This window comes from Carassius gibelio, chromosome B11 (genome assembly GCF_023724105.1).
Source record: "Carassius gibelio isolate Cgi1373 ecotype wild population from Czech Republic chromosome B11, carGib1.2-hapl.c, whole genome shotgun sequence".
NCBI classification, from domain to species: Eukaryota; Metazoa; Chordata; class Actinopteri; order Cypriniformes; family Cyprinidae; genus Carassius; species Carassius gibelio.
In genome coordinates this window covers 15164797-15185818 of record NC_068406.1, presented here as the reverse complement: position 1 = coordinate 15185818, position 21022 = coordinate 15164797, and the positions used below count along the sequence as shown (strand labels likewise).

At 35.1% G+C, this 21022-nt stretch overlaps 1 protein-coding gene across 4 annotated transcripts; it reads left to right on the top strand.

The window, feature by feature from the left end:
* The first annotated feature begins 432 nt into the window (after positions 1 to 432).
* LOC127968530 (alkaline phosphatase) lies at positions 433 to 20407 on the top strand. Of its 4 annotated transcripts, XM_052569809.1 has the most exons (13): positions 433 to 595; positions 4219 to 4351; positions 5085 to 5204; positions 6909 to 7024; positions 8126 to 8300; positions 9102 to 9277; positions 11015 to 11155; positions 11578 to 11647; positions 11742 to 11876; positions 15538 to 15729; positions 15840 to 15959; positions 17341 to 17392; positions 17896 to 18091. In XM_052569809.1, the coding sequence occupies exons 2-13, from the start codon at positions 4282 to 4284 to the stop codon at positions 17954 to 17956; spliced, it is 1428 nt and encodes a 475-aa protein (XP_052425769.1). In that variant the 5' UTR covers positions 433 to 595; positions 4219 to 4281; the 3' UTR covers positions 17957 to 18091. The 4 variants fall into 4 exon arrangements, with proteins under 4 accessions (XP_052425769.1, XP_052425765.1, XP_052425767.1 ...); XM_052569805.1 differs by lacking the exon at positions 17341 to 17392 and having other exon boundaries at positions 17896 to 20407; XM_052569807.1 differs by lacking the exon at positions 17341 to 17392 and having other exon boundaries at positions 476 to 595; positions 4197 to 4351; positions 17896 to 20407.
* Positions 20408 to 21022: the final 615 nt, after the last annotated feature.

Here is a 21022-nt window from a genome sequence, read left to right as displayed (position 1 = left end):
CATTTTTATTATGCTTAATATTTTATTTAAGGTTTTAAGTTTACCATACAATTTAGTCATTCTTATTTTATTCTTTTTTTCTTAACTAGTGGGGGTAAAAACTACGGCTGCTATGTGTTGTAGATTTGATACATGTTGACGACCTTTTTTACTCACTACTTATTTTTGTAACCTGACTAAAAAGGACAGAATGTTTGGTCAAATACAGCTTTTTTATTATTATTATTATTTTATTTTTTACACAAATAAAACATTGACTTCATTGTACTGGCATATGTATTAATGCTGCATTGACAACGTTGATCGAGCATAAATGCAGAATGCATTAGAAATATAGCAAATGTTGTACATGAGGTTGTTCAACTGAAGCGGCTCCTATCAACAGGAGGAGCTCGCGCTTCAGATTGCGCTATTATCAATAGTGGACTCTACTAAAGGGGTCTCTCTCTTTCTCTCTCTCTTTCTCTCTCTCTCTGTGTGTCTCTTGGGCCGGCGCACTGTAAAGCATTATAAAAGCTCGACTAGAGAACAGCACGTGAATGTGAGTCCTGTGTTGCTGGAATCGCAGAGGTGTACAGATACATATAACACGAGGGTGAGTAGGATCCCTTTTAGCGCGGCTTATATCTGCTGAATGTCTCTGTCCATTCACCGCTACATGTGACTGGAGTTCTGATGGTAACCATGGGAAGAGTTAGAGTTGTGCTGTTATAAATTCAATACAATCCAACAAGTTGTACAGGTTGAGTAACGGTGAGTTGCTCTTCCAACTTTACTGCAATTAATTAAGCAGCAAACCGGGAATCACAATGATCGGCTCCAGTGATGTGGGGGATGTAGATGGTTTTCCAGTTCTGTAGAGCGGTAATCGCGTTTTGGCAGCCTATGGATACAAACAGACATTGTATGGTCTGAAAAGATGAGAGGATGTAACGTTACTTGAAAAAGAAGCGCTTTTCTGTGCATCACTGCATACGAGATACTGGGACAGTTATAGTGGCGGGGGAAACGATTATTACTGCAGAAATGTTGATTTTATTCATATATGCTGACAAGGAAACTCAAAATATATGGGTCAATAATAAATAGATATGCCAGGGATAAAGAAATGTGACCTGTATTCATATTGGATAAATAGGCTACATCAATCGAGTACTAAATACTAATTCTTTTATTTTTAAGGTAACACAAAAAATCTTAAAAATCTCCTGACATGCATATGAAGACGTTTTTAGAATTTTTCCATCTGACATGAAAACTTAATTCAAACAAAAAAAATGCTATTAAAGTATGTGATTAAAAAATCTTTAAAGACATCGACACTGTCCTAAAGGTTTGAAGGGGTCCTCTCATGTTTATAGGGTTTTTATCATATGACAGTAAAATGGTTTTCTGCATGTTTGACTTTGATTTGGTAAGACGTTTTTATTCTTCGTCTATTTTAGGGCACAGTCTCACTTTTCTGTACAATTTTACCCTCCTAAACCATTGCATTTCCTGACTAATCTAAACAAACAAAATGTATATTGTAATTCGGAATCAATCCGAATTGGAGCAAACAAAAGTCATCTAAGAATCATATAATATTATATAAAATCATATAATTTTTTTTAAATTCCTGTGATATGCACATAAACTGACAGTCACCACTCATAAGCTACTACTAAATATTGTAGAAACTTAATTTTCTGTAAAGTTGCTTTGCAATGATTTGTATCGTAAAAAGCGCTATACAAATAAATTTGAATTGAATATAAGATAATGCTGAATAATATTTCAGGCCATCAAGTAGGATCATATTTAATTCTTTGAGGATTCCTGTTTGATCCCATTATGGTTGGTTTCAAATTATGATCTAAATTACATTAGCATGTTTGCAAAAGGGATCAAACTGTCAATCTTTCTGTTTCTGCTTTCTCATATTTGCGTCTGTAGGATACTAGAACAAGTTCAGACACATTCCTGTTTCAACTTTACCTTTTTAATCGGGGCATTTAACAGGAAGAATGAAATATAGAAAGATCATAAAGAGAAAACAATGCAATGCAAGGAAAGGTTTTGTTTTACAAATTCCTAAGTGCTTCCCAGACATAACGTGCTTGTTAGCATTGTATTGATCATGTGCCCAACTGATTTGTATGCAGTGATACTAATGTAGTTTTAGATGTAACAATATCACAACTAGAAAGCCCAGGACAACCTAGGTTTATATGAACTTGAGAACATCTTGTTTAAATTTTGTGCACGCCTTAAAAGGGTTTGTTGTTCAGAGACTCTTCAACATAATTAGATTCATTAGATTTGGTTTTGTCTTGTGTTAGTGTCGTGTTTACCAAGATGTACAACCTAATAGAATCCTTATGTCAGCGTTTGATGTTCTGTGATCGAATGGCCTCTAGGAGGTTTGTAGGAGTTTAATGTTAATGCTGTTACATGATGTGATCTAATGTTCCTGTTTATTAGAGCGATAGAGTTAAGCCTTCAGGCGTTCACAGGCGTTAAAAAAACATAACAGGTTCTGACAGAACAACATAACTGATTTGTTGCGCAAAAAACAGGATGGCAGTCCAGAGCCGACATGGAATTGCATGCACTACAGATAGCATTGATCTGACAGGTTTGCAATGAATACTTTATTTTCACTTTCAAAATAATGTAAGGTCCCTTTTCATAAAATGAAGATGTGATGGAAGATTGCCTCCATCAGTAATAACACTAATCCTCATCCTCCTGACTGCCTACTTAGAGAACAGATCTCATTCGCAGTTGTAGTTCGAGTCAGCGTGTCGCAAACAAGGATAGCTGGTTACACACATGTTTCTGCTTTGGACGGGTTTACATCCAGAAGAAGGACATCTCTACATTCTGGTGCCATGAATCGAGAAGGAGTTTCAGTTCTGTTGACAACTTTGTTCTCCAGTTTGCTGCTCCTATGTGTTTTGGCACTGCTGTGTTTCTTCACCTGCAGACTAGCTTCAAGAGTTCTGCCAGTTGGAGCCCCACTGCGTTTTTGACAGAGCATGTGAATAAGCCTCAAGTCATGGTAAAAGAGTCGTTGTAGCAGAACTAATAGGAAGAAAATGGTTCAGGTCTGTGTGTTGTTGATGGTGTGCCGATTTTAACAAGGGAAAATACTTTTAATAACTTGCATTAGTGGTTGGTTGTTGGCTTCATGATGATTGTTAGGGTGTAGTGAACATTTTTATTACCTAATAACAAAGGTTTGGGCCAATATTATGGAGATTTAAAAAGTTAAACAACCCATTAAACCACATTCTTTAGTAATCAAGAAAGAAAAGGCACACACACACACACACACACATATATGTTGAAAGTGCAATGTTAAGCAATTCATTTCATTGCATTCACACTTCAAAACTATGTGAGAAGTATCTGACCTAAAAGAACCCAATACTTGTGCAATTACGCAAGCATTTCTGATATCATATTTCAACATATACGTGACTAACAAAATGCTCTACAAATGTAAATACAAAGTGGTCAAAACTCCAGGCAGCATGTATAATGTATAGGTAGATTGAGCACATGGCTTTGATACTGATTGACGCTTTCTGCGCAATGGCTAAAGACCCCATTAAAAGGATCTGTGTAAGCTGAGAAAGTGTGTGTTCATAATAGAAATCTTGCGGTCCTGTGCCTTGGAACAGAGGTGTCCAGTTAATCAGCTTTGTCTTGCCTATTAAGGCACCATGTGCAGTGGCACTCAATCCCATTAAAGTGACCTTGACTAAAGGGTAGAAGGCAGATAATAAATACTCCAGCTATATCATGTTTTCAGGTGTGAACTTTTGGGTAGCCGTGCAAATATGCCACTAAATTGTTGCTTTATTAATTTTTGTAACATGCATCCTCACCTGAAAGTCAGTCATATTTCAGTTGTTTTGGCACATGAATTTATGATTGTGATGGAAAAAATTAGCCATGGGATATTAAATAGTTGTTTTCTGTCTTTAAAGATGAATTGTGTCATTCCACATGTGACAGCATCAAACTAAATATTACCAGAGAAATGCAGCCCTACCCCAAACTCACACCATTGGTTGAGCTGATATAATTATGTTAGACTGCTCAAACAAATGGAAGTGCCACAGTAACACTTCAAATCAGAATATGAATGGCTTACTTTTAGCTATCTCAGAACATTGCTTTGGGAAAACAATTTTAACATTGACTAGACATTCCCTGTTTTCATTGCAGATCCGGGAGCCTTCTGACATCCTTGGAACTCGAGATATTCTGCAAAACGGCGGCTGATACAAAATGAAGGTCGCTGCACTCATTATCCTCGGTTGCCTGGTTTGGGAAGGAACTGCAAAGCCTGAATTTCCAGGTCAGTTGAGAGACTTTTTTTTGTTTATTGGTCTTTTGCCATTATTAGATATGACAATGACACTTTTCTCTACAATGATGAGCATATTGTTTAATAGAGACTGTTTTAGAAAATATTATAGCCAGGGTGGTAAATCCTGTTCATCTAGCCCTAAATCAAATACTTGTGAACCAACAAATCAAGATCTTCAAGAAAACTTAAGGATAATAACAAACATCTGTTCTGGAGCAGGGTTGCAACTAAACTCTTTGGGAAAGTAGCTCTACTTTAACAGGAATAAGCACCCCTGCCTTATAGTTTCCTTGCAGTATCTTTGATTTATACAGAGTCATATAATGTCAGATGAGTGTTTCATAAACGATTTAACACCATCTAAGTCTGAAGTTTAATAGACTTCTATTTGACCTTGTACCAACTATAGACAGAATAAAACTCATTTCAAATGTACATCAGCTTCCATAAGAAGATTGGACCTTCGGGCCATATGGTCCCAGATATGTTCATTTACGTGATTGTGGGTTTTAAGAAGCTTATGTGGACTGAAGAAGACATGCACATAGAAATTTAGTTGTTGTCGTTGTAATTTTAAAGAGTGATAGCATACTCATAATCTCTAAATGGATACTTCGGGTCTAAGGCCATGATCATTATCTTGTTTTGTAGGAGCTACTTTGTTGTTTGTGTGTTATAATTCGTGGGTAAAGGTGTAAACATGTTTTCTAACTCCTTGTAGAACAAGAGAAGGACCCTGAATTCTGGAAGGAATGGGCTCAGCGCACACTAAAAAATGCTTTGACCCTCCAAGACCTCAACAAGAATGTTGCCAAGAACATCATTCTTTTTCTTGGTGATGGTAAGTCGCACAATCTGTGGATCTTTATCATGAGATCACAAAACTGTTTGTGCAATACAAAAAGAGTTAATCTTTTTAAAAGACCCGTTATAGTGTATGAACCTGCTTCAAAATTAAGAATTAACATGGGCAGTGAAGGATACAAATTTAAGGAGAAATAAACAAAATGCCACAGTCAATGTCTAGATGAACGCTACACACAATGCATAGAAGCTGGGCAAATTAGAAAAAACAGTAGTTATCAAAATAATCTTTTAATCGAAACCAAAGGAAGGAAGGAAGGAAAAGATAGTCTGAATGTTGTTTGCAGAAAACATTACCACAGAGACTATCTCATTTTACTGAAAGAATTTAGTTTATTTTGCACCACCTCCATGGAAGCAATGCTGGCATATAAGCATCTGTTTAAATAAACCTAAAAAAGATATCTGATGAAGCCTCAGTTCAACTACTGTCATGTAGATTTATTGCAGTTTTCACTGTCCGCTATTACAAAAAGGACACACCAGCCACAAAAGGATGAATTCACATAAAACATTATCTAGAAGCCATGAAATAGAGATTGAAGAAGATTTGTATCAGTTGATTCATGCATTAAGATTATTGAAATTGTAATGTTTCTGTTGATTTTCTTAGAAGGTCAACCAACCAAGTTAAAAAAAGAATTTTCAATAGGTATCATCCTATTTTATTGAAATATTGAATTACTCAAAGCCATGATAATTTAATGTGGATTATGTAACTTCAGTCAGCTGATTCAAGGATTGAGTTCAAGAGTCCGTCAAACAGTAACGTAATTTGTTAATAAATTTGAGTTCACTGGCTTCACTGTGTTTCATTCTTTAAAAAGAAGCAGTGTGAAAGAGTCACTTGTTCATGAATCGAACCACACTGAATGTATTTGATGAACTGAAAAGAACCAGATTAAAAGAGTAATTTGTTACTCCAGACTACACCAATCAATAAAAAACATGACTTGACATTATTAAGTGGTACACAGTCTATATTTAACTTAATATAACTTATTTTGGTGGTCGACTTGTGAAAAAAAGTTTGCAAGATCAGGATTTAGTCAATTTTGTTCAAATTAGGTTATGCAGCGCTTTTAACAGTCATAGTTTTATTGAAGATTATTTTGTCATCATACCAAGAATAAAATGTAAACAAGTATGTATTTGCCTAAACATTTTAAAGTACTGACAATTCGATAAAAATGCTCTGTTTTATATTTCAGAGTACTATTGATACAATTTCAGTTTATAGCATCTAAAGCCAAGACCCTTATTTCATACATTAACACATTACAATCATTACATTTTGAAACACTGTAATATTTCATGATTTATTGAAACTTTATGTAAGTATAAGGTTTAAAGACCGACTTTGTGAACTCTTTTAAATGGCACTGTGCATTTTTAACATTTTCTTCTCAACAGTTTTGTACAATTCTGCAAGCTTGAGATTTTTAAGTGGACTTTAATTTGCCTCATGCTATTAAGAAGAGTGACAAGTGGCCCTTTCATCTGACAATTATGAGCAAAATTCAAGATTTAATTCTTGTTCTGTAACAAAATATTCAGGCTTTTTCAAGCACCTTTGATGTTCTAAAGCAAAGGCAAACTATTTAGTTCATGATAGAAGGTGCTTGAAGGATATGTTGTTAAAAATAGACTGTGTGAATGATCCAACCTTTTTTCGGTGTAGGCATGGGTATATCCACGGTCACAGCAGCACGCATTCTAAAGGGTCAACTGAATGGACAGAATGGTGAGGAAACGCAGCTAGAGATGGACAAATTTCCGTACGTTGCCCTCTCTAAGGTACATCCCACGTGCTGTAATCCCATCATACCATTCCTTTGTGTTCGTAATCCATGCAGTCGCTCACCCCGGGCCACAGAGAACAGATTCAAATCATAGTTTCATTTCTCTAGCTGCCACAGTTCTGGGACTGTGACTCTCTTCAAATAAAGATTTCACAGATGTTAGCTATTATTAAAACAACATCTGTGAAAGATAGTCAGTTATTATCTCCAATTATTTGTAAACTATTCACTTTACCCTATAAAGCCTATTTGAAATACAATTTTTTTAGGGCTCTAAAATGACTAACATTATTAACTGTTGTACACAATCTATTACATGCCATTGTCATTGGACTGATATTTTGAACGTTTTTAGCATGTAGAAGGAATTTCAGTATAATTCTAAAAATGTTTCCCTTTAAGTCGTGATGCATTTATCTTTTTGGTGTGAAATCTTTACTGATTCTTCTAAAGTCAGCAAATAAGTTTCAGGATATATATTTGAGATTTTTAGTGATATTTCAAGAAAAACACTTACTGCACTGAAGCTATTTAGATGGACTTGATTTAATATCAATACAGAATTTGTAAAGAAACATGTTTAAAAAGGTGTATCAAATATGATAAATCGGGCTTTTGAAGACCGTTTATCTCTCAATCATCTTTTAAAGACATATTATGGGATATTATTTTAGTATGCATTATCTGCTGCACCAAATATTGTTTTTTTGGGCTTGGGCATAAAACCAGCTTGGGTTTTTTCTCTCTCCTTGTGTATGCGCATTTTACATGAGCCATAAAAGCCAGATGTATTAAATATGATACTCAACGAAAAACACATGTGAAAACCTTTTAAGATTTTAAAAACGTATTTTGTCAAGTGTTCCATTTCTTTAGATCTTATTTCATAAACTTTACAGGGGTTATGACAATACATTTTTTATCACAAATAGTCTCAGACTAGTGGACTCGTTATAAAAATGATCATTGTTTATAAACGTGCTAGATGCTGAAAAATGATGAATGGACATTTATAGAGCTACACTAAGTTCACTTTAATTTTGCTCTTGTAAACAATCCCTGCAGCTATTAAAATTGTGCACGGTTTTCCCCCCAGACATATAACACCAATGCTCAGGTCCCAGACAGCGCGGGCACTGCCACGGCATATCTGTGCGGGGTGAAGGCCAACGAGGGTACGGTTGGAGTGAACGCAGCAGCTGTGAAATCCCAGTGCAACACCACTCGGGGGAACGAGGTCACCTCCATTCTTAAATGGGCCAAAGACGCAGGTAAGATGCCCTGCTGAATCCTCTCACACAGCAGCTATAATGCCTTTCTGTTCCCGACTTCTATTGCAATTAGAATATAGATGGGATATTTGTTTCTAGGCTTATTTTTATGCTAGCAATCCATTAACTTGTTTTTGCATGAGAGAAACAAAGGTGACACTGGCACATAAAGCAGGTTGAGCAGATAAAAGATCGAAGAAAGCGGAAAAAACATCCTTATCTGAGGTAAAGGAAGAAATGAGAAGGGTGACAGTTTGACTGATGAGCGTGACGCAGACGGCTTGCTCATATTTTATTCTCATGTTGAAAATCAAAACAAATGAAGCGTTTTATAAGAAGGAAGTCCTCTGCCGAAGGTAGAGGTGAATGAAAGTAGCCGAGTTGAATTTGTATGACATGACCAGAATATACATTTAAAATCCAGCTGAGAGGTTTAAAAGGCGGAAGGTCCAATCAGTGTCAAACTGATAATCTGACCTGATCTGAGTACAGAATAAAATGCTTCCTCACTTGGGGGCTTGTGTCCAAGGAATGCATTAAAATACTGTACAATACAACTGGGTGACCTTAGCCAGACAACAAGACTTACAATCAAACATCGCAAAGCTGATGCAGTGCATATTTCAGTTGGTTTACTCTTAAACTCTTAAGTCAATCTGTTGATTGAATATATGCTATTGAATTACTAGATAGATGAGGAAAAAAATACGTAATACAGTTGTAATATACAGTAGATATAGTGGTAATTATGGCCATGTCCCTACAGGAACAATTAACAATTTCAACCTGTATTTTCCCCAGGCAAATCAGTGGGAATCGTCACAACAACACGAGTGAATCATGCCACTCCGAGTGCGGCGTATGCACACTGTGTGGAGCGGGACTGGTATTCAGATGGAGAAATGCCTGATGAAGCACTCCAGAGCGGATGCAAGGACATCGCCAGACAACTCTTTGAAAATATCCCTGACATTGATGTGAGTTGATTGACTCATTGATTTTTTTAACTGGTTTTATATAGTGTTGGGTTGGGTTATTCATTGTAATATTTATAAAACCAAAATTTATTCAGACATCTTCAATTTTTTTTTTACATTAGCACAGCTTATTCAATATAGTTTATAAAATGGTAATAAAATATGACAAGAACTCAGAGTTAAACTGTTTCAGAATATATTTTTCTTGATAATGTCAGATAACGTCAATAGAAAGTTTAGTAATGAATAAGGCGGAATAGCTGTCTGCTGTTAAATTTAAGTACACAATTGGATAATACCAATTTAGGTCAACAAATTAGCAGGCAATGCTTAATTTTGATCAGTCGGTGGTGTAAAAAAGTCACATTAGCAATTAAAGAAATACACTTAAGCAAAACATGGGCAGGTCAAAGTGTCTGAATAATTTTTGGTCCCAAATTTTGATCAGTTTTACTGTTAGTCCACTTTATGAAGAATTTTTGGTATAATATGTCACAGTTTACTTTATTTAGCTATCCTCACTTACATGAATAGTCTATATGTGACCCTGGAGCACAAAAGCAGTCTTAGATCGCTGGGGTATATTTGTTGGCAATAGGCATTGTTTGGGTCAAAATGATGAATTTTTCTTTTTCGCCAAAAATTATTAGGACATTAAGTAAAGATCATGTTCCACGAAGATATAAATTCTTACCGTAAATATATCAAAACGTAATTTTTGATTAGTAATATGCATTGCTAAGAACTTCATTTGAACAACTTTAAAGGCGATTTTCTCAGTATTTAGATTTTTTTTGCACCCTCAGATTAAAGATTTTCGAATTGTTGTTTCTCGGCCAAATATGGTCCTATTCTAAAAACCATACATCAATGAAAAGATTATTTATACAGTTTTCAGATAGTGGATAAATCTAATCTATCTACACTTAAGACTGGTTTTGTGGTCCAGGGTCAGATGTGTCCTGCACCCACTAGTAAAGAATATCAAAAATTATCTGGTGTCTGAATAATTTTTGGTTTGACTGTATATACTTAATTACATATACAAATGTATTTAATTAAAAAAACAAATGCCTAAATTATGTTTACTTTTATGTTTATAAGTGACAAATTATATAAAAATTTAAATATTTATTAGAAATTATTATATTAACAACAACTATAAAAATGAATAAGAAGTATGTATTACTATTGTTCCTACTAATGATATTAATAAAATAAAAGTATGATTAAATAAATTATACAATACAATATTTTTGTTGTTATCAGTAATTATGTTGATAAAATAAGTTAATATTTTAAATATTTTTTTTTATTTTATTGTTAAATAAATTCTAAAATATAATAACGACAATAATAATGAATAATATTAACAATTATAACTACAGCAATATTAATGCTGATAAAATAAATTGTTTTAAATATTTTAAATGCTTTTAAATACACCAATACTAAATAATAATATTTAAAACGACTATTATTCATATTATTTTTCTTATGAAGAATAATAAATGTTATTCTTTATAATAAAGGTAAATATTTTAAATATAAATTACAAATTAGATTAATTAGTGTAGCCGTTCGAGTTATAAATAGTGCAGAATTGTAAATATTTCTACTTCATTGTACGTCATAACGTTTATCCATTCTTTTGGTTTAAATTAGATTTTCTTTTGGACAGCACTGTGTTCAATACATGTGTGATGTGTCTCTTTTCTTCTTCATTTGGACGGGCAGGTGATTATGGGGGGTGGGCGGAAATATATGTACCCCAGAAACACACCAGATGTGGAATACCCAGGAGACAAGAAACACAACGGTACACGCAAAGATGGCAGGAACCTTGTGAAGGAGTGGACTGACAGAATGAAGGACAAGGTGAAAGATGAAACGAGGGAAATACAGGGCACTTCATTCCATCTTTTCATTTACAATGTCATGCTCTATTCATTTCAGGGAAAAGCTTCCACGCGATGCCTCTGCAGACAAATCTCTTTTTCATTTTCTCTTTGTGTTTGCCTTACTCTGGCTGCTTATTTGTGCTCTTTTGATGATGCCCTGTTTATTGACTTCTCTGAATCGGATCTAATGCTCTTGAGGCCCCTAAAGCAGGCTTTATAGCTGTGCACTTAATAACAAATGAAGACAAGTTGTACTTGTTGTGAAATGGTATTACAGAGATTTGGTTGCAAGATATTGGATCATAGCAGTGTAACACATTCTATAAAGCAACTAGATAAGAAGGAACCTTCATTTATCTAACCTATTTCTTGTTTTTATCTTAACCTTTGTGTAATCAGAGAGGCTCCTATGTGTGGAACAGGAAGGATCTCGTTTCTTTGAATCCAAACAATGTGGATTATCTTTTGGGTGAGTTTCATAACCATTACTTAAATGATCTTTTTGAGACATTCTTTTACTCTTCCTGTTTACATTGTTTTTTTCTGTTCTGTTTGCCCTGCAGGTCTTTTTGAGCCAGGAGATCTGCCCTATGAGCTCGAGAGAAACCAAGAAACTGACCCTTCGCTTACTGAGATGGTAGACGTGGCCATTAAGATCCTCAAAAAAAATGAACGCGGATTCTACTTATTGGTGGAAGGTAAAAGTATAGTGTACATCAGCAATCATTAAACCACAGGATTGTATTGGGAGGTCAGTTCAACATCTGATTAAACTACAAACAATTATTTTTCATTTCTTAGGGCTGTATAAGTTACTGTAATTTTTAGCTTTCAGTCATTTATATTAAACATTATATATATATATATATATATATATATATATATATATATATATATATATATATATATATATATATATATGTATTTTAGTGGTGGGCCGTTATTGCCGTTAACGTGCTGTGTTAACACGAGACTCTTATTGGGCGATAAAAAAAATATCGCCGTTAATCTATTCTCAAAGTTGGGTTGGGAGCTGGGTCTATACTAAGCAAGCTATGATGACTTTCAGCTTGATATTTTATATAACCGACCGGTTGAAGACAGCCTAACGGACAGCGACACTGAACCACAACAAATACATACGAAATATGTCAAAATATCCACCTTGGAAATTATTCTAGAAAAAACAGTCAGTTATTTCTTAAAGCTGCGGTAGGGAACTTTTGACGCTCTAGCGGTTAATAAACAGAACTGCTTGTGTCTTGCGGAAGAACATTGTAGCCGGAGCTACTTCTCTCTGTTTATGTCTATGAAGAATCACAAAGGTACTGGGTTACTCCGCCGCGGTACCCCCGAAGCAATCTAAAATAGTCAGAATATAAACACTTATTATAGGTGCACCCTAGTGATTCAGGACAAGCCAAAAACAAGGTTTGGAAAATGGATTCATGGTGTACTCGCTTATTATATACATTTTTCTACATTTTGAACACGAACAAAGTTACGGACCGCAGCTCTGATTGGTTATTTTTTACCGGGAGCGATGGCTTTCTGCAAATGGCAATAGGACCACTGGGAGGAGCCAGAGGAGCTTGATTTTTTCACAGATTATCGGTCTCATATTCTACTTTCAGGACATAATGACAGGTTTAATAAATATGTAAAAAATATTTTTTTACAAAAGTTCCCTACAGCACCTTTAAGTGAAAGTAAACAGTTGAGGAGAAAAGTGGGATGTATATTGTATTGGATGCGTTCATCGACTCTTAAAGTGACCGCGCCTAATTTAGCGACTGGCTGCTGTAATGTTAATCCAAGAAAATGAAAATGAAAATCTCTCACTGCTCTTGACTACTTTGTAGTTTTAACAGTCAAACCAAAAATTATTCAGACACCAGATATATTTTTTTATATATATATAGCAAAACTGTAATAATGTGAGAAATGTTGAAGGTGTCTGAATAAATGTAGGTTTCATTGTATATTTCATTTTTACATTGAAGACTATCCAGTGCTTTTTTACATTTAATTATTTTGTTTCTGTACCTTGACACCTACAAACTTGAAAAAACCTTAAACATTGTGTAAATAGCACAAATAAATAAAAATAAACAAACATACAAATTAGACAATTTCAAACAGGGCCCACTGGTACAATCTTTACCGGGTCCCCGCTTGTGCAATGTGGAATTAGTTTAGAGCTTTTTTAAGCAGTTTGTGATGCATTTTGGAAACAGGAGGTGTACATTTCTAATGCACCATCTAGCTTGATAAACCCCTTCTCAAAGACTTACTGTTTGTCAATTTTATTTGGGTAACACACATATTCTAAATGCCGTCGGCAGAATTCGAATGAGCCATTTTAATCTAGATTAATTTCAAGATCACAGTGAGATTAATCTAGATTAAAAAAATTAATCTATGCCCACCTCTAATATATATATATATATATATATATATATATATATTAAGTGCATGCAATATAAGTATATACATATGTTATCAAAAATGATTTAAAGTCAAATTGAAATAAGAAAACTGTAATACAACTAAAAACAGAGTTATAAACTGCGGCATTTATAAAGTAATTTCACAAAATCTTTAGATGGTGAAAAATTAATAAGTTAATTTAAAGGCCGTGTTGCAGGGTTAATTTTTTAATGAATTTGTGCAATTTGCTTGTTAGTAATAAACATTTAAACTGTTATTCATTGTATTTTATGTAGTTGGGTATCACAAAACGGAATATAATACGAAAAAGTAGGTACTATCTTACAGCGGTCTCCTTTCCCCCAATGCACTTCATTACGTCACGTAGTGGAGGGAATTTACCAAAGCCCGCCTTGAGAGCATTGAGAGTGACTAGAGAGACGAGTAGCAGATGAGAGTATTCAGATAGGGCAGATTATAGATAAATAGATAAATACACAGATATAGATAAAATCGTTTTTTCAACGTGTACCACTTGCATAAACACTGCATCCGTAGGCAGTATTATTCGTAGGAGCTGTCATCGTTGTTTTGTGTGCTATGTGATGTCAGAACTCGGAACTCAGAGTACATCGATCTAGTACGAGTTCATGGGTGGGAAGTCACGGGTTTGACTGCCGTTCCAGTGCACTTTCACAGGTTTAAGGTTGGAAAAACACGGGTTACGGGTTGCCTGGAACGCCGCATCATACTAGGCTGAGGCTACCTTTCCTCCACTTCTCCCCAACGTGACGTCATCACTGAGTTGTGTAAAAATCCCGTTAATACCAAAAATGTAAAAAACTGGTCTTTAAGACCATTTTTTAGACATTTTAAAAATGATATACATATCTTGAGTGATTTATGTACCCATCGAAAGTGGTAGTTAACCTGCAACATGGCCTTTAAATCGCAAATTAAAACGTATTGGATGTTTGCCTTAGTTCACTTGTAGCAATTGATTTTATACTCATTTTGAAGTATCGCAAAAAAAAATCCCTTCATTTGGGAAAATTTTACACACGCTTGAGTTGGTTTTTGACTTGTGCGAAAAAGGGTTGATGTGAATAATGGCAGATAGGAACATATTTTTGCTAATAAATTCCTCCATGCACAACAGAACGTCATGTGACTTTGCACGATGGTACAGGATAATCTGACTAACCAGCTGACTGATCTGAAATGTTATGATCATTGTTAAATGCCCTAACAAAATCTGTTGTTAATATATTTCTGTATAATTGCCTCCCAAAACTGTCTTATACTACTGCCTTCCCAAACAGCAGTAATGACCGTATTTATTGTCTTTTGTGTGCTTTATCTGAGGTGCAAGTCATTTATTATATATGACATTATTCAGTGGCTTCTCCTTGTTTTCTTAGTGATATTTAGTTCATGTTTATCAGGCAGTGACGGTAATATTCCAATTTGCGCACAAGTTGAATTCGCAACTTTCGATGGAAACCCAGCTACTGTGACAAAAAAAAAATCACACTAAACCACTTATTAAAATTCATTAATTTAATAAATTTTAATGCTGCACTACAGTTCCTGTGGCTCAGTGGTAGAGCATTGGGTTAGCAGTGCAAGGTTGTGGGTTCGATTCCCAGGGAACACATGTTTGGTAAAAAATGTTTAACCTAAATGCATTGTAAGTTGCTTTGGATAAAATTGTGTGCTAAATGCGTAAATGTATCAGCTCCGCTGCTATCACATTACATAGAAATGCAAGATGCTTTTAATTTATTTTGCTATTAATAAACTCCTCAACATTGTGTATTAATATAGTTAACCAATGTTGTTGCTGGTATTGAAAGGAAAGATGTGTTGAGATGTATTGTGTGTCTTAATGCTCTGTATGAGACAGCTGACTGGGCTGTATGCTGGCAGGTGGGCGCATTGATCATGGACACCATGATGGAAAAGCCAAGCTGGCCCTACATGAGGCTGTGGAAATGGACCGGGCCATCACCCGAGCCGGTCTCCTCACCAGCATTTATGACACACTGTCAGTCGTCACGGCTGATCACTCTCACGTCTTCAGCTTTGGAGGCTACACACATCGGGGAAACTCAATCTTTGGTAGTTAACAAAAGCTAAATGCGTGTTGGAAGAACTTTAATTACAGAGCATGGTGTTATTTCTTGGTGGTTTATGGCCAAGTCTCTGAGTTTTATATGTCTTTTCCTAAGGTTTGGCCCCGACAATGAGTGATATTGACCAGAAGCCCTTCACATCCATTCTCTATGGAAATGGCCCAGGGTTTAAGTTGGTTAATGGTGCTAGAGAAAATGTCTCTGCTGTGGATTACAGTAAGTAATTATACAGGCTTATTGCTTCCTGGTTCTTCCTTAGGACCTACTTTGAATGGTTGGGATTTAGGTGTAATTGTTCTTGTTTAGCTGTTTCTTGCAATTATGTGGCATATGGCAACAAATAATGTAAAACATCCATACTGTAGCATACATTAAGGGTGGATACAGCTCTGATGCTATGCTTAATGGATTGAAATGCTTACAACTCATTTTGCAGAAATGAGAGGGCCTGGTTAGAAATCAAGTGGGAAAATAGCATATGGGATTTATGAATCTGCTTTTCTGAAATGGATTCATTGCAGGGCTCTTCAAGATTTTTATTTAGTAAAGGACCCCTCCCTGGATTTAGAGACATTTATTCTTGTACACTACTGTTCAAAATTTAGAAAACAGTCATATTTTAATTAAAATAGTTTTATTCAGCAAAGACACAATAAACTAATTAAAAGTGAGAGTAAAGACAATTCTAATGTTACAAAAGATTTCTATTTCAAATTAAATTATTCCAGTAATGAATTATAATACTTTCATGATTTCCATATTAAGCAGCTGTTTCCAGCACTAATAATAAGAAATGTTGAGAACCAAAATCAACACATTAAAATGATTTGTGAAGGATCATGTGACACTAAAGAATGGCTTCCATAAACGTAGCTTTGCAATCTAAATTTCTTATATTAAAAATATATATTAAAATAGAAGTAATTTACAATACAATATTACTGTTTTCTATTGTATTTTTGATCAAATAAATGCAGCCTAGGTGAGCATAAGATAGTTCTTTAAGAAACCTTATCGTTCAAAAGTTAGGTGGTTGGCAAAGGGATAGTTCACCCAAAAATGAAAATTTGATGTTTATCTGCATTCAAGATGTAGGTGGCTTTGTTTCTAAAGAAGAACACAAGTTGTAACCTCAAACTGTTGCAGTTTGTTAGTATTATAATGGAAGTGAATGAACTGACAGACTGCAATGATTTGTGTTCTACTGAAGAAACAAAGTTGCCTACATCTTGGATGCCCTGGGGGTAAGCAGATAAACTTAAAATTTTAATTTTTGCGTGAACTATACCTTTAAGGTTTGTTAATTTACATTTATGTTTGAATTTTACATAATACGTTTTTAATTTATTGAAGACTACATCATTGTGACCCACCATCTATATTGAATGGAATCTCTGATGAGCTGTCAGCTATAGCTTAGAGGCGCCCTGAATGTCAAACTCAGTGGTTGTTGATGATGATAAAGTGAATCTCTCTTTGATCCCACCACCCATCTTTCTTACTCTTGTTCTATATGTTTGACAAGCCATAGAATTATGGCTATTGTTGTGGCTCAGTCTCTCTCTTCTCTCATTCTCTTCCCCATCACTCTCTTTAGCTTCACACTCACTGGCTTTCCTTGTGTGTCTCATTACTATTCCACAGCATAGGTTTGTCTGTTTCAATTGCTGTTTTCACTGATAGAAACACAATCCAAAAACAATTAAGTAAAATGCCTTGTCATTTCTGCTGCTGACATTGTTCTGTCATTCATTCCCAGGACAAAGAAATACCAAAAAAAAAATTTTTTTTTCTTGCTATTAGTATTGACAAGCCATATAGAAAAGAAAATTGTTACTGCCCTCAATTTTGTGTCTTTGTTATTTATTAAGTATTGTTTTACTAAATATTAATTTAATATGAATTGTAATGTAATTATAAATTAATTGTAAATTGTAATTAAATTTTAATATAACATAAGAATTACTAATTTATTTCTCCTTATTATTGAGAAATGCTTCTAAGCTACATGCTATTGTTTTAACTGTGATTGTTAGTGTTCATATTTGTATTTAACTAAGTAGTGTGTTTTTTACATTTAAAATTAATATTTAGTTTTAATATAATACAAATATAAATATTAACACATTAACACACTTTCTTCTGTCTTCAGATCAAAACAACTACCAGGCACAAGCTGCTGTTCCCTTGAAATCGGAGACTCATGGCGGTGAAGACGTGGCCATATTCTCCAAAGGTCCCATGGCTCATCTTCTTCATGGAGTCCAGGAGCAGCATTACATTCCCCACGTCATGGCCTACGCAGCTTGCATCGGTCAAAACAAAAACCACTGCCGTACAAGCTCCGGTTCCCCTTCTCTCAGTAACATCTCCCCAACGCTGGCCCTTCTTCTCTCAGTTAAATGGCTTCTGTGCTGACCCCTCTTCTCTGGATCCTCTGTTATCTTATTCTAATAAGATCAGGAACTATCCTAACTGGTTCTCTCAAGGGGAATTTATGTTTTTTCTATAACGGGATCAAGGGATCGGAACCAATTGTTGTATAACAAGCTCACACTACACCATTTTAGCTCTGAGATTTTGTGAGGTCTGTCAAAATTTTGGGATCAAAAAGTTTATATTTTTTTTAAGAAATGTGTACTTTCAAGGACACATTAAATGTATTAAAAGTGACAGAAATTGTCACACTGAAGACTGGGGTAATGACGCTGAAGTTTCAGAATTGCATCATAGGAATAAATTACATTTTATGTATTAAAACAGAAAATGTATCAATACTATGATTTTAATGTATTTTTATATAAATACATGCAGAATAAATGCATTTCAAAACTGGTCCCAAACTTTTGAACAGTAGTATATATTAGCGGCAGATGATTAAAAAATAAAGTATGTTTATAAGTATATAATTACAATGTAATGCTTTCTGATTATGAGCGCTTTGGGCAATGTGAAATTTGTGTAGTGTGAGCTAGGGATTTTTAGTTACCTTATATTTTCCCCCCAAACAATCAACAAAGCAATGAATAAATGACTTGAAATAAACAAAGAAGACAGTTTATGCTTATTACAGAGAATACTTTTGTTACATCAGGACTAACACAAAAATTATTCAAATACAATCTACCTCACAAACATGTAATGCCATAAGTGCATTGCATTCCCCTGTGAAGACCAGTTATAAATTCCCATCAAAGCAAATCACAAATTTAAAGAGGTGGTTGATTGCGATTTAACTTTTTTAACTTTAGATAGTTTGTAATGTTACTGTTTGAGTATAAACAATATCTGCAAAGTTGCAGCGCTGAAAGTTCAATGCAAACAGAGACATCGTCTTTTAAAATTCTGTTAGTTTAACGTCTACAAAAACAGCTGGTAAGAGACTACAACAAGCTTCTTCCAGGGTCTGTTACATCACAAAACCAGATAAACCCCGCCTCCGTGAACACGCAACGAAAGGGGCGAGGCCATGTTGTGCTGCTTTAGAGAAGAGGAAGAGAAAACTAGGGGCGCACGTAAAAATATGTGCATATATGAATCGCGATTCTGTCTACTATCAATTCTAATGGATTCACAGTTTCAAAACCAATGTATCTAAAGGAGTGGTTCTCAATCCTGTTCCTCGCATCGCCCTGCTCTCTCTCTCTCTCTCTCTCTCTCTCTCGGTCTCATTCAGATTGTCAGATTAGCTCCAACAAACTGTTCCATTTATAAACTTATTTTCACATAGCAATGATAAGTGTAATACATGGATGCACGTACGGTTGCTATGCTGTATTAAAGCTTTAATCAGAATAAAACTATATTAAAAGCCAACAGAAGCAGTAGCATTTACAAACAACATCGTATCTAAAAGTATGAGACAACAACAAACAAACATACCATTAAGAGCCGTGCTTGCACAGGTTCTGCAGGATCCTCTTCATTAATATTCTCTGTGTCTCAATCTGGCTCAAATTGTTAACCAATATAGAGGACGTCATTGTTAACAATACAACTGGAGCACATTCAGAGCTTGAGGGGCGGGATGTTCAGACAGCGCTCGAGGCGGTTTAGCGAATCACAACACACTGAGCCAGCTAGCCAATCTTAGCCCATCGGGTATTTCTGAGGGAGGGGCTTTATAATAATAGGAAATAAATCAAGCCGTTTGTCAGAGAAGGGATAGATCATTGTGGAATAAAGGTAAATTATGTGAAAAATAATAAAAAAACGAAGCATGAACACATGTTAAACTGCACCCCATGAACACAATCAAGCCTAGAAAACAGTAAACCACCCCTTTAAATCAACCCTACTGTTTTAATTGTTACTTTTTCAGATGGACTGTTTTCTTTTACTAGTCAAACCATGTTTGCATCCCTTGTATGCAAAGTAAAAATGTACATTGATGTTTGGTTTGGAAATGCTTGATTCAGATTATACTGATTTTTGATGTGATAGTCGATGTTTTTGAATGATAGTTGTGCAGTTGTCATCTGTTTATAGCTTCTGTGAGTCTCTTTATGAATGTATAGGCAATTCATGAATAATGGCAAAACTATGGATTTAAATGAATGACAATTTTCCTAGGCTTTTCACTTGGACCCAAATCCAAACATTCTGTTATCTCAGACATTGCAAGTCATCAAAAAAATACAAAGAATAAAGAACACCGGGAGGAATATTTTGTGTGTGTCATTTTGTTTTAGGTGGCTTTCTTTTACTGGTGTGGTTTTTGTGAAATGCACAGAGCTCAGCCACAGCAAATGGAACTCAGTGAGCAATATGGAAAAACAATATGACTAACATTGGCATTTAGACATGAGGATCTATGCTGATAGCTTAAAAAAAGCTACCGTCATCACATTTTTAAGACTTTTAGGAAAGGCTATTTTATGACACTGTCCACTGACCATTGTGCTCAAATGCATTTCCATAAAGCACACAATTATGCAGTTCTGCGAGAAATTTCTATAAAACGAGTGAGCACCGCCAGCTTGCACTAATCTGTCCTGCACTGTGATTTAAAGATTATAACCCACAAATTGTATCGTCTCATTTATGTCCTAGTGTGTGACAAACCAACCAAACTCTCTCTCTGTCAGCCTGCTGCTTTAATGAGGTAATGTGATATTTGTATTTGATGCGACCAGAGAGATTACCTCTTTGGAAATGAGTCCCAAACTCATATTCTTTAAGCTTCTTTGAACTCTGTCTGTGTCCCAGTCGGGTTTTCTTTATCATTTAGCCATTTTGCAATACACTGCAATTTGCAAGAGCTTCCCACCCCCTTCTCC